This window comes from Chaetodon trifascialis, chromosome 6 (genome assembly GCF_039877785.1).
Source record: "Chaetodon trifascialis isolate fChaTrf1 chromosome 6, fChaTrf1.hap1, whole genome shotgun sequence".
Lineage (NCBI taxonomy): Eukaryota > Metazoa > Chordata > Actinopteri > Chaetodontiformes > Chaetodontidae > Chaetodon > Chaetodon trifascialis.
In genome coordinates, this window is record NC_092061.1 from 18,228,044 (window position 1) to 18,241,441 (window position 13,398).

Sequence of the window (13,398 nt, forward strand, 5' to 3'; positions counted from 1 at the left end):
GAACCCAAATAACTGCAATTAACTGTAATTAACTGTGATTAACTGTAAGTAAGAGGTAGGACAGAAAACCAGCAGTCATCAGGGGCAGGATGAGGAGCTGCTAGTTTGTACTCTTTAGTAACAATAGCTCAGCTAATCCAAAAACACAGCATCATGCTTCTGAGTATAGGATCAGAGCAGAAAGCAGTGCGTCCTTCATCCCCATGACCTGGAAATTGATCAAGGCCCACCATCATTGAGGATTTTCCAAACTGACTCTCTGATCCATGCTGGAAACCTGATTTGTGCATGTGCAAAAAGCAGCCCTACAACTTAACTGTGGGGAATGCCTGGATCGTGCAGTGACACAATACCTAAAATTGAATGAGGAGGCGTCCCAGAGGAGGTTGGAGTGAGGAACCACAAGTGTATCCTGTGCATAAGCTTTTTTTTAACAGAGGGCAACGCCCCTTCAATTGTAATCTGTTAACTGATTGGTCAGCTGATCTGATGGGACAGTATAAAAAAAAAAAATCCACTTTACAACCGTAAATTCAGTAATACTCTTCTCATCTTTGCTCATTCAAGAAACCTGTACAGCTGCACAGTCTTCACGCAGTCACTATTATTGTTATTCATCCTAAAATATCAGCCTGATCCTGAGGTGGAAGTCAAACATTCATTCTGTGCTCTCGGTGACAAACAGATTTTAAAGTGTGTTATTTCTATCAGTCTCTACACATTTGACAGTTGAGACGGGAGGTAGAGCAGTTGTCAACTTATCAGAAGCTTGGTGATCCCTTGCCCCGGTAGTGTACATGTCGAAGTATCCTTGGGCAAGATGCTGAACCCCAAATTGGTCCTGATGCTGTGCCCTTGGTGTGTGAGTGTGTGTGCTGCTGTGTGAATGGGTGAATGCAATTGTAAAAGCACTCTGAGTGGTCATCAGACTAGAAAAGCGCTATATAACTACAGTCCTTCTACCATTTAATTGCAGACTCCTCAAAATGCTGCTAGAGGAGAGGATGTCCCGGTTGGTGAATTAAATTCCGCCATCACTGCCTCTTGTCTTCACATCTCTGTTTTGCATTTCCGCTGAGAGGAGCTGTGATGGGAGGAAGAGACACAAGTGAGGGAAGCAAGAAGCTACACTTGCCAAATGGAAAGTTCCCAATGCATTGTCACAGTTTCTTCAGTCTCTTACCTGCTGCCATTCCTGTCATCCATTCACCTGCTCAGCCAATACCTTTTCACTCACACTCTCCTGGTCAGCCACGTCCACCTGTCCACTCACCTGATCCTTATCTGTCACCGCCAATTCTGAAATTTCAGTCAGTATAAGAAATCCCTGTGTACTGGTGGTACTGGTACTGTACTGGTGGAACACACCTGTTCCACCCATGGTCATCCTCTCAAACCTGTAAACCGGGTGCCCAAAACCTTTCCTTTCCTTGATCAAGCAAAGAAAACAAACTTTCTATGAAGGATCAAATCTCTTCTTGCTGACTGATGCTTTTTCTGATAATCTTCCAGTTTATGCAGAATATTCAGTTTCTTAAAAAATGACAAAATGACAGTAAAGTGCACTTTCTCTCGTCAGCACAGTACTTTATGCTGCCTTTCCATTCTCGAGTAGAAACCAGATGAAAGGTTCTTATTACAGAAACAATAAACCCACCCACACTTGTCTCCACATGAAAATGAGCCGAAGCATCAGTGGTTGGTGGTCAGAGGGCAAATGGGTGTTTAAATATTGTATAATTACAATGGGAGTCCACAAAGACCAGGAGGCAGTTTCAGTTTTTCAAACTATGACTGAAATATGGTGCAACACAATAGTGCTTGGCACAAAGACAGCCATGAAAAGAGCAGCAAAAGAGGTAGGATATTGCAACTGCATAGTATACAAAACAAGTTTTTGGAGATTCCCCAAAACACAACTATATATATATATTAGTGCTGTCAAAAATATCACGTTAATGCAAGTCAGTTTTAACGGCATCATTTTTTTTATCACGAGATTAACGCTCTTTGTGACCTAATGAACTTGTAGTTTTTTATAATCTGTGGCCACTGCTAGTAACGTAAGAAAAACTACAGGATCCCGTTGTAAACTGGAAACAAAACAATAGGCACACCCCACGCACGTGTTTGGTCTTGTCTGCTCACTAGCTGTAAAGGCTACCAGTTTGTGTGGATGTCAAGCGCGAAACGCCGAAATGGATGCGAACAAGATTCTGGATGGAAGGTTTAGTTTCAAAAAGCTGCCAGATGGGTCGACTGACAAGACCAAAGTTATCTGTGTGTATTGTCGGTGTGAACTGAGTTATCACCGTAGCACATCCAGTCTGAAATACAACTTGATGGCCAAACACACGGCGAATGCGAATTCTCCGCCGCCTCCTTGTCAAAACCTGGCGACAATGGATGGCTTTCGACAGAAGCATATGGATGCTATTATGTTCAAAGGAAACTTAAGAAAGGAAAGTTTAAGCCATGGTTTAACTGCACTATAGCCTGAGTCCTAGTTTACAATGATGTGCACTTTGTAACTTTATCTTGTATCACCCTGTTTTGATCCCTTAGAAAGGGTCGTTGAAGGGGCTTTTTTGTAACCAAGCATTTATTTTTTTGTCATCTGTTTATTACAGCTTTAAACTGTGTGAGATTTGATTCATTCAAATGTGAATGACTGCTCAAAGTGAGAATGTTAGTGTGAAATATTACACTACACGTTGTTGTTTTCAATAAAGCAAGCCTATCCACTTTTCCATGTTGATAAGAGCATTAAAATGATAATTTTACATTTAGAATAGATAAAAATGTGCGATTAATTTTGACATTCATGAGATTAATCGTGATTAAATATTTTAATCGATTGACAGCACTGATGATATATATATATATATATATATACACACACACACACAATCTAATGGATTGTCACAAAAATGGAGGGTTCCCAGCTCTTCATCGAGCACATCCATGGGTCAGAATTCTAATTTGTCCAATGCTTTGGTTTAAGGCCAAATACCCTCAAAACCAATGAGATTTCCTCATCAGCCTCAGCTGTACTTTGTCTTTAGTGCTCATTGGCAAATGTTAGCATGCACACAGGCAAAACAAAGCTAAACATATTAAAGTTTAATACCCTACTTAATTATTAATACTTGATAATTAAACATTGCCTGCTACACCTGTAGCATGTTAAGATGTTAATTTCAGCAGGTAGCTCAAATTACCACCAGCAAGATGATTGAAAGTAACAGATACATCCAGTTCTGTTTGTGAGTCTCTGTAATATGCAGATGTATGTTTGCAGATATGTTTGCTCTCACATTTACATTACTGTAGTTCAAGTGGAGACTCTTAATTACCTGTATGTGTGAGTGTGAATGAGAATGCTTATCTTATAGGGACATGTGATTCATGAATGCATGAATTTCCCATCATGAATATTTAGCATTTAGAGTCTAACAGGTGATTAACATACTTAAGGAGCACACCTATTAATGGTTCAGCTTGCTGACTGCCCTGCTTTAGATTTGAGATGCAGGGTGCCTGCGCTATCCTTCAAATTACCGCCATGAGCTGTAATAGAAAAGCATCAAATGAGTTCAGTTGGCCTTCCTTGGTCAATATCAAGAGAATAATAAATTAGCTTTCTAAATTTTATGTCAAGGCAACATAAACTGCATTAATAGCAACATTAATGATGTCTCTGGGCACAGTATGAGTCAGACTGTTGACTTTTTTGGAAAAAACATCAATCTCGTCTCACAGAACAGAGACAACTAACACATGAGGGAGTTGACTTCAGCGAAGTGCACCACATGAGGTGAAGCTCAGATATCCTGATGGTTTTGAAGGCAGCGTATCTTCCATTACCTTTCTAGATTCATCGTTTGGGTCAGACCATTTGGAGCGTACAAACACAATAGAAGGGACACAGCCTCCACACAAACAACGTGAAATTATCACTAAGTTTTTATTGACAATTTTTCTTCTCTTCTGGACAGTAGAACAAACCCAAGTGTTGCACAAAAAACACAAATTTTATAACAAGGCCTGCAAATTGTAATTCATTGACATTCAGTTGAACAGCAGAAACTAAATAATTTCTGGAAGGTTAGAAAACTTTTATAAACTTTACTGTACAAATTATACAAATGATGATCCATTACAAGCTTGAATGATAGATGTGTTCTGTCGAGAAAGGACAGCATTGTCGCTGATCTCATGAGGACGAGGATGCTGATGGTTATGAAGTAGTGATGAAGGGGTGGAGGATTTTTCAAAATCAAAGTCAGGAACCCAGAAGGGAAGTAGCATTATGGTGTTACATTATGACTGTGTTGCAGCAAAGCATTTTAGGTACAAAATGACAACAAAGGAGGTGAAACTGAAATGGTTTACAGAGACATGAGCCCTGGACAAAAATACCTCTCCTATATAGCACACAGTCCATTCAAAGGATGACAGCAGATTCAGAGCACATTTGAATCAGCAATATGACCATGAATCAAAATATAGACCAGTCATGAGTGGTTGTCTTAAAAGAGGATATACTGTATATTTAGCTGTTGATATTGTATGAACTCCTCCCTTTTGGAAAAGCTGCTTTTGTTTGACATCATCCTGTACATTCTCAAGTTTTCTTGACTTTGATTGGATGACAACTTTTGAGTCACCTTTTAAACCTTTCCAAACAGAACTGGAAGAAAATAAATACTGACAAAAACTATTGAGAAGCCCTTTCAGTGTGCTCCCTTGTATAACAGTCAAACTGAGAACAATTTCTTGGGATTTCTTGGTGCCAAATGGCACAACAGACTCCACTGCGCTTCTAGCTGAGTCCTCTTTTAAAGGAATAGTTTGATATTTTAGAAAATACATATGCTTATTCTCTTGCCGAGAGTTAGATTAGAAGATTAATACTGCTCATGTCTGTACAGTTATTATGAAAGAATGAATAAGCAGCTGATTATCTTCGCATAGCATAGCATAACATAGCATAGCATAAAGGCTTGAAACAGGGGGAAACCGCTAGCATGGCTTTGTCGCAAGGTAACAAAATCCACCAACCAGCATCTCTAAACTTCACTTATTAACAACTTATATCTCACGTGTTCAATTTGTACAAAAGTGGAAAAACGACAATTTTTTATTACATTTGGACAGTTAGCTGTTTCACTCTGTTTCCTGTCTTTATGCTAAGCTATGCTAACCAGCTGCTGGCTCCTGCTACATATTTACTGTACAGAAATGAGAGTGGCATTGATCTTCTCATCTAACTCTCAGCAAAAAAAGCAAATGAGTGGACTTTCCTAAATGTCAGCTTGTTTCTTTAAAGCTAGCATAAATGCATGACCTTTAAACTGTATCTTTCAACACATTTTGTTGTTTTTATAATGAATTTGTTTAGGTCAGTTACACAGAACAAAGTTGTACATGTTTCTATGAAATCATAGGAGCTGGGATAATTCACAAACACATAAAATGAAAATGAAAATTTCTGCAGCTTAACGTGGTTGTCACCGCTGTCAACAACGAACTATGAACAATTCTAAGGACGAAACTAAACATCTGTTCCTCTACATTTGTCATGGAAAGCTGGTTTCCCATGGATGACTGTGTGGCATTAGATGTTACGTAGGTGAGCATGGGAGCTGAGAACCACACGTTTTGCAGTGTAAAACTGCCTTCTTCTGCAAATTATTGTTTTGTTTTTTTTTTTCTTTTTGATGTCCTGCCATTGTGTTTGATCTCAACAGGCCCCTATTAGCCAAGTCCATGTGGGAAGGTTGAGAGGAACTGCAGAGAAATGGGTCTAATGGGGTTCATCCTCTGCCCACATTGCGTACACTCATACACGATGCAGAGCTGCAGTGTCTATTTATGTAAAGGTTACAGGTGTGTTGAAAGAGAAAAACCATGAGAAAAATGTTAAATGTATAATTAAAACTGAGCGTGTAGTTAAGTCTATTAATTCTGCATTTTAGTAAAATATTTGCCTTTGTCAAATATTGAACTCATACAGGACCCAGAGCTGCAGTGTCTGAACAGTACTGTTTAAACCAGCAAGAGCTAGTTCGGAAAGGACTTCCAAACTTTTAACTATTGTGGCCGCCAAGGTGAATTTAGATTTGCGTCATAAAAAACATTGTTAGGCAGTATGGACAAATAGCACCACCACCGAAAACATAGCGGACATGCACATATAACATGTAAATAGGACAATTATGTGAGCAGAGCAAATTCTCTGTTAATGTCATACTGTGTGCTCTAACATAATACAATGAAATCCAAATCCCATGAAAAGATCCAAACAATGACTTTATCCTACTGACAATTATTGATGTAGGTTATTCCTCTGTATATAGTAATGTCTTAAAACTATTAAATAAATTACTGAGCCACAGCTTTGCAATGGGTGACATGTTCTTTCACACCATAACATGGGCACTGGAGTTTATTTTGAGTCAATCCAGCATATACTCATTCCTGTTTGTAAAACTGAACACCAAATCCACATCTGAAGGAACCAAAGGGCTTGAAGGCCGACTGCTGCAGACAGGAAAGTCCAAAAGTATTTTGGGACAGATTAACACAGATTATTATTTTCAGCCTTTTCGTGGGATTTGTTGACAGCAAAAATGGACTGACACCGGTCTTATCCTTTACTGCCACATGTGAAGCATAATAGTTGTAGTTTTTCTAAATGGTTATGCTGCGGGCTTAAAGCCAAGACAGTATGGGGCAAAGACTATTTAAAGCTGCTGGCAGAACACAAACATCTCCCATGTTTGTATTGTGTGCTCTGTTGGAGAATTTGTTTGAGAAAAGCATAGTTGTAATTCACTTCAAATCGGAAAGTGGCAGGACAGGGGACATTTTAACAAGAGAACCCTTCAACAGTTCTGTCAGAATGGGGAAAAAATAATAATTACATTATTCATGAAAAAGGTATTATTAAGTGGAAAGAGTTGTCACAGCATGAAACCATACCAGTGGCTTAATCAGACTCTTGCTTTGCTCACATTATTGTTAACAGCAGCATTACTGTGTGCATGTAAGAGCAGCCGTTCTAACAAAAAGACGCAGGACAATGATAAACCAAAGCTTTGCTAATTCACTCTCATTTGCATGTTTACATGGAAAGGGTACAGCAGAGATGTACTGCACCATCTGTGGTGACTGTGGCTCTTGAATGAGTGCTACAGACCAAGCCTGAATCACAAATAAGTGATTTCCAGCCTGCCTCAGGAGTGAAGCCTCGGGTGCTTTCACCAAAGACTGTGCGGGGGGTTTGGTATTAAATGTTCCTCCTTGATTAGCGTATCAGAATCAGACCTTATTGGAAGATGTGTTGTCTGAACACATCATAACATGCCTTAAATTTATGTAAAAGTTGCAGGTGCGTTGAAAGACAAAAACCACTAGAAAAATGTAATGTATACTCAAAGCTGAGCGTGTAGTTAAGTCTATTAAATCTGCCTTTTAGTAAAATATTTTCCTTTGTCCAATATTGAACTGTATGATCCCTTCATTTTAATTGCATAGCATTGAGGTGATTAGACACTTGTCTAAGTGTGGGGGAAGTGTTTAAATAATCTATTAGCTCGCCGTCTCTCACAAACACAATTATGTCTTTTAGAGCCTGTGTAGTTTGCTCAAACAGGATTTGAGCTGTCATTCACAAAAGAAAAATAAAACTCACATTCATTCCACTGGAGGTGAATATCAATGGGAGTATTTTAACATTCGTCTGGTGGGTACAAGGTTTTTGGAAATTCATTTCATTCTTCTTCACTCACTGGGAGAAGATTAATTTGTCAGTTCAGACAAATGGGTATGCCAATTTCAAAGTCAGCAGACCATGTAATAGAATCAATTAAACTGAGATACTCTCATTGAAAGGTTTGATTCCCTCCACCAGTGTTTGATACCTCTCCATCTTTGCTCAAACACAGTGACCTGCTTGAGTAGATACGTAGGTTTGGTTCTCTGTCTTTGAAAGAAACAAAAAAATTACAGTAACCTGCAAAAAGACAGCAGATCACTAGACTAAAGAGAGCTGCCGGCTTTCCTTGTACCAACTGCGAGCATTGTGGAAGCAAAGAATCATATCCATATGCATTCAAAAACTGGTCGAAATCCTGAACTGGGAAAATCTGGGTGACAAAAACAAAGAATCACTTCTTCCCCTTCATAACTGATGCTGCTTCTGAGGTGCCGTGGAACAAGGCACTTAACCTTCGGACTGCACAGACACAGCTGCTTTAGTGGCCACCAGCAGAGGTCTGCTGATGTGCTGGGCAGCTGGCAGATCTGTGCTGCTGTGCTATGTCAGCCATCCCTCTTAGACTTTTCCCAAGTATGTAGTGCTACAGTATGAAACAGAATTGCTGCCTTGCCTGGATTGTGTTCACAGGCAATCTGTTTCTGAATGAATGGTGGATGGGTAGTGTTGCTATTGTAAAGAACACCAGTGAACATGGTGTCACTGAACATTTTGCAACTTGGCACATATGTTCATTCATAAAGTTTCTTCATTATGCTCAATATGCCTCATTATGTACTTCAGGTAGCATTACATCTTTGCCCAATTGTATTTGCTGTTGCAAAATAGTTTTATATTATGGTCATTTTTAGGAGATGGGGTGCATGTTGTGGTGTGGGACTGTTTTTGGTTACAGCCACAGTAACAAAAGAAATTTAAAAAAAAAAACAAAAAAAACTTGTTTTGAAAAACAAAATGCATTGGAAATTAATGTATAAGTAATGCATTGGTTGAAGCACATTTTGAAGCACAGTGACCAGGTTTCACTGTCCAGTGCAAACTATGAAACTCCAAATTGGGCGGATTTCAAGTTTTGGGATAAATTTTAAGAGTGAATGTTACAATCAGAGCTGAAAGTTTCCTAAATTCTTGATATGTATCTGAAAAATTTTGTGGATATATTATATTAGATATATTGTAGATGATGTCAGTAGTCTAAATGCACTGTGACAGAGGCTAAAACACAAGCACTCAGCTTAAATCATTATGAGTCGACACTGTGGAGATACAAGGTCTTCAAAGGATGCTGACCAAAAATACTGACCATGATAACTTCAAAATGTGTCAGAAAGACTCCTTTGCATAATTTCACACTCCAGATGTTGTAATTAACAGTTTGGGGGCTGCCGTGAGCTCCCTAAAAAAGCTGAGAATGACATGTTGCACAATCATGGTATTAAAAAACATATTTGCAGCTTAAGATGAGTTGCAGCATGGTATGAATGATGTTGGAAATTCCTCAACAGACAGACAAGGTTGTCGTTTTGGGGAAGGGCTTCAGGCATAGAGCGGAGAAAGGCCTCTCTGTTTGCGGCGTGTTTGTCACCCACTCTGGCAAAGTGGGCCAATATTGACCGCTAAAGGGTCCGATCAGGCATTAGGGGCGACATGTATGTGTCAGAGCTGGAGCAGAAGAAGGCGGAGCAGGAAAGGTGGGGGTTGTGGGAGCAGGGTGGGGCAAGAGAGGGTGTGTGGGAGGGCAGGCGAGCAGTGGAGCAGATGTGAGCAGAGCTGAGGACGAGCTTCACGCAAAGACACAGTCCCATCGTTGCCTCCGCTACAGCCTGGAGCAGGAAGGGGGAGGGAAGGAAAACAGAAACAACATTAAATTGCAAGCCGTCTTAACACACAGCCCTGCAGGACACCACACTGTTAACAGGCTACGATCAGACAGACAGCAAACAGTGCAGAGCACATGAAATCAAATTTAAATCACATCCTTTCACTGTATTTCAGGCATTCTTTTAATTTAGCCAATCTGAGATGACAAGACTAGCAGTGGAGAGAAAAGCTTGAGTCTGGACATGAGTGCATTGATAATGTTTGTTCTGCACTGTGAGTGAAAAATGCTGCCATAGAAAGTCATTCAGACATGATGAATTACAAAAGCACATATTTCTAGTGTTTTTGTATTTTGTGCAATTGGAAAAACACGATGTCACTGTGTATCGATCACAATTTAGCAATGTTTGAATCGTAATCTGACAACAATTGGGGCGTTATTTGCTTATATATTCGTCCAGACAAGAAATTGTTTTAAATCCTCAACTTGTGATTTTTACATGTCAGTTTCCCCCCTGTTTCCAGTGTCTGTGCTAAGCTAAGCTAACCATCTGCTGGCTACATATTTACCAAACAGATTTGAGAGCATAATCAATATTCTCATCCAGCCCTCAGCAAGAAAATGCAAATAAGCATATTTCTCAAAATGTCGAAATGTTCCTTTAAACTCAAAATAAATAATAATTTTTTTTTTTTTAATGAACTTTTACTTCTACTTGATGATTTGTAATGAATGGTTAATGTTGTAGAGAAATGCTTTCAGGGGTTTTAAGGTCAGATTTTTCAAAAGGAATTTTATTGCCTGTTGACTGAACATAATATAGAGGCCTGTGGCATTAACTCACTCGTGAGATTTACACGTCACTAAAATCCCAGTTGTGTGTGAATTTTACATCATTACAAAAAGAAAAGGACACGCGGCACAGATTCATTTCTAAGAATTCGACATCTGAAGTAGCTTTGAAAAATCTGCAGTATTTTCCCTCAGCAGAATTAATAACTTTGCATCCAGGAAAACCACAATGGATCTTGGTGAGTCTGAGTGGCACAGTCGTTGCACATTATCTGCCAGATGGGCCAGCACAGGGCCTGCTGGAGGGGAAGACAGGGTCACATCCTCCCTCCTCTTGCATTATGTAAGATTTATTTTTGGGATGTACAGTTCAAACCAGTGTGGGTTTGCCAAGTGGTTGTCAGACAGTCAACCACTTTCAGGCTCTTGAGCATGATGTGAAATCACCACGGATTGACCGCCAAAAACGTCTTCCTCAAATACGTCAGACACGATGCCTCGCCATTTGTAATTATTCAGACAGTAAAGACATTTCCACCTGAGTGGATAACAAGAGTGTTTCTGGCATAAGGGTTACATTTATTTGCTCACTGAGAAACAGCTGCGTGGGATTTATTGCTACATACATACAGGTGTTGCCAGCATTCTTGTTAGCCTCAAGGCTTAACAAGCGTTTCCTTACTGGCACAGCTTTGGGCTCAGTAAAGCTGAGCCTTAAGGGCATCCCCCTTATATGGTACACTTTGTAGTGCTTATGCTTGCTCTCTCTCTCTCTCTCTCTCTCTCTCTCTCTCTCTCTCTCTCTCTCTCTCTCTCTCTCTCTCTCTCTCTCTCTCTCTGACTGTCTTCCAAACCCCTGGTCTAATGAAATACATCTCCAGCATAATCAGCCACGTGGGTGTCTTTAAATGAATAAAGAGAACCCCACAGTCCTTTGAGGCTATATGGCAGAGCTAATCTGCTGCTCTAAATTGGCTATGTGGCTCATTAATCTAATCAAGATCCTAGAGGAAGGAGAAACTCTTCTGTGATTGTTATGTCTTCAATGCGTGATGTTCAGTGCAAACTATTCACTGATATGGTGCTGTGATTTGATTTTTCTGGGTGTCTTTTTAACAGTTTGACTTGTGTACATCTACATCCCTGTGTGATGTCCTTCATTTTCCAGAATAACTCATTAAAAAATACCAGAGGAAGGTTGGAAGAAGGTCTTTCAGTACATGTAGGTGGAGAGAGCCATAGCATAGTAAGAGCAAGAGAGTGATGTATTATGCTGGGTTCAGACTACACAATATCAGTCTGACCGAGCAAGAATGGGAATGAAAAAGGGCGTAAAGTGCGACATTTGATTGTTTTATCCTGTGTGGTTTCATGTGGGATGCCTGACATCCTGACAGAAGTGGGGGTTTTTTCTTTCACCTTCCACACCAAATTCCACAACCTGTCCCAGGTGTGGACCAATAAGAGCCCATGCACAACTGTAAACATGGCGAAGCAAAGACTGAATGATGTTGTTGGTGATGTGAGGTGGAACTTCCTTTTTTTAGGCCTTTTCAAGACAGCCAGTATCTTAATTCCTTGGATGCCATTGTTTGTTTACATTCTTGTTCCTGGAAGTCTATTTAATTTATAATTTATGACTAATCTGACACAGTGACCATTGCAACAGACATAATTTTGTTTAGTCTGAAGCTGGCGTTTGGAGAGCTGGTGAATGACATTGTCTTTTTGTTTTGTTTTTTTATGTTTGCCAGTCAGAGTTGCAGTCAATGTGCCCCAGTGGCCAAACACAGTACTGCAACACAAAATGTCCTGCAGCCCAGGATGTTCACCAATATCTAACATTATTTAAGTGAAACTAGTTAAACTTTGCTGAACAGCAACCAGTGTGGCGGCAAGTGGTAAATACACGATAACGGCACATGACGTTCTCCTTCACCAAGATTTTCTTCAGTCGTTCACTGTAAAGACTTGCTGGTCAGGTAACCTGGCTAAAGGTGTGTTCATCAGATGAGAAGCAAATTTTAGGCGTGAGGTGACTGCATATAAAGTGGGTGAAAATGAATGCAAAATGGCCCAACTGAGAAAAAGACTCATCAATAAGTGAGTGGAAAAAGGTGAGACACCGAAGGAATCAGCTAGAGGCCAAGCTGTCACACAAACACACATGAATGTCACACACCTGTGGTTGGTGCACATGTTGCTAGCTAGCTATAGCTAATGGTTGCACGGTCAGTTCTTTGGCTGTTCAGGGTGAAAAAACATGGACTACGCACATGGTTTCATGGAAAGATAAGTGCGCATAAAAGGCAAAAGTTAGCTTCTCTTTCTGTCTGAACACACAGTGTTTCCTGTTTGGGTAAAGTGGGTTTACTTGGTGTTTTGTTTTTGTAATTAAACCATTGGAAATATTATCTGAATTACATGTTAAATGTTACAACTTTCATTTCACTGAATCAGTGCTATTTTAGAACATCGTATCAAGTTCTCATAAAACACCCTTAGTCACACCTTTTAAATAACATAAAATGGCAACATGGCGGCAATGCATTCTGGTCATCTGAGGCCACCGTTCTTCCAATTACGCTTCTAATGGATTTGTTTTTTCCGTTCAAAGATCGCACTGATGTCTTAGAGAGCTGAAGCTTTTCTGCAGTTTACCTTGATTGAAGTTCAGCTGCAGATGCCTGACAGCGGTATAATATCGTCAGTCAATTTTCTTTTCAGTCTTTTGAAAAATTGTGATGTTTGTTCGGTGCTGCCATGAAGAACTCCCACAGTTATATGAGCAGCATTCAGAAATGAAGTTGTATTACCTGCAGACTTGTTGCTTTTACTGCACACTCCCCTCAGCTTAGATAGTACAACAATTTAAAGATGGAATAAATGAAAAATGGTGACAATGAACAAAATATCATGACGAGACCAAATAAAAGGGCATGCTCAAACATCTGGACAAACATGTTTTGCCGTTGAAAGATTCTTTTGCTTCTTCATGTGA

At 39.8% G+C, this 13,398-nt stretch overlaps 1 protein-coding gene across 1 annotated transcript in view; it reads right to left on the bottom strand.

Moving 5' to 3' along the window:
* Positions 1 to 3,948: 3,948 nt before the first annotated feature.
* The window catches only part of ksr2 (kinase suppressor of ras 2), a 123,126-nt gene continuing 113,676 nt past the window's right edge, over positions 3,949 to 13,398 (bottom strand). Inside the window, exon 22 of the mRNA XM_070963668.1 lies at positions 3,949 to 9,606. Coding sequence (XP_070819769.1) covers positions 9,600 to 9,606 — 7 coding nt within the window. The 3' untranslated portion in view covers positions 3,949 to 9,599. The remainder of the gene's footprint in view (positions 9,607 to 13,398) is intronic.